This window comes from Seriola lalandi, unplaced genomic scaffold, assembly GCF_002814215.2.
Source record: "Seriola lalandi dorsalis isolate HSWRI2012SDOR001 ecotype SW California unplaced genomic scaffold, Sedor1 jcf7180001980152, whole genome shotgun sequence".
NCBI lineage: Eukaryota > Metazoa > Chordata > Actinopteri > Carangiformes > Carangidae > Seriola > Seriola lalandi.
This window is the reverse complement of record NW_019450818.1, coordinates 1-899: the sequence shown is the minus strand read 5'-3', so window position 1 is coordinate 899 and position 899 is coordinate 1. Positions and strand designations below refer to the sequence as shown.

The following is an 899-nucleotide window of genomic DNA, read 5'->3' as shown; positions in this document are numbered from 1 at the left end:
TTGTAGTAACACTAGTAATACTACTAGTAATACTTGTAGTAATACTAGTAATACTAGTAATCCTAGTAATACTTGTAGTAACACTAGTAATACTACTAGTAATACTTGTAGTAATACTAGTAATACTAGTAATCCTAGTAATACTAGTAATCCTAGTAATACTTGTAGTAACACTAGTAATACTACTAGTAATACTTGTAGTAATACTAGTAATACTAGTAATCCTAGTAATACTTGTAGTAACACTAGTAATACTACTAGTAATATTTGTAGTAATACTAGTAATCCTAGTAATCCTAGTAATACTTGTAGTAACACTAGTAGTACTAGCAGCAGTGTCACCTTCATCGGGGTCGATGGCCTGGATGCGGGTCAGCAGGGCCTTGGTGGCCGTGTCCTCGTAGACGCTGGCGGTGTACTGGGACAGGGTGAAGATGGGGGGGTTGTCATTCACGTCGGTCACAGTGAGTCGAACCTCAGCGTGGCACCACCTCCCGCCGCCATCAGTTGCCTGGGCAACTAGACGGTAGCCGGGCGTCACCTCATGGTCCAGAATCACAGACGACTTCACCTCACCTGGACAGGAAAGAGACATGAGAGATGGAGTGAGAGAGGAGGTCTGTGCGATCAGCTGGAGGTCATGTGACTCCACAGTGGACGGATCAGTACCAGTATCCGGGTCCATGCTGAAGTCCTGGGATCCAGAACCGTGTAAGGAAAACTGGATCCACGCGCTGACGCCCACATCTGCATCTGTAGCGCCAACCCTCAGCAGCACACTGTTGACTGGGAGGTCCTCTGGGATGGAGGCAGTGTACACCGCCTGCACACACACACACACACACACACACACACACACACACCCTTTGTTAACGTCACTGTTGTTGCAGCTTCCCTTT

At 46.6% G+C, this 899-nt stretch overlaps 1 protein-coding gene across 1 annotated transcript; it reads right to left on the bottom strand.

The window, feature by feature from the left end:
- Positions 1-342: 342 nt before the first annotated feature.
- LOC111658661 (cadherin-12-like) lies at positions 343-823 on the bottom strand (the record flags this gene model as incomplete). Its single annotated transcript, XM_023411244.1, has 2 exons — positions 343-576; positions 670-823. Coding segments are annotated over 2 exons (388 nt in total), but the record flags the coding sequence as incomplete, so codon positions are not given.
- Positions 824-899: the final 76 nt, after the last annotated feature.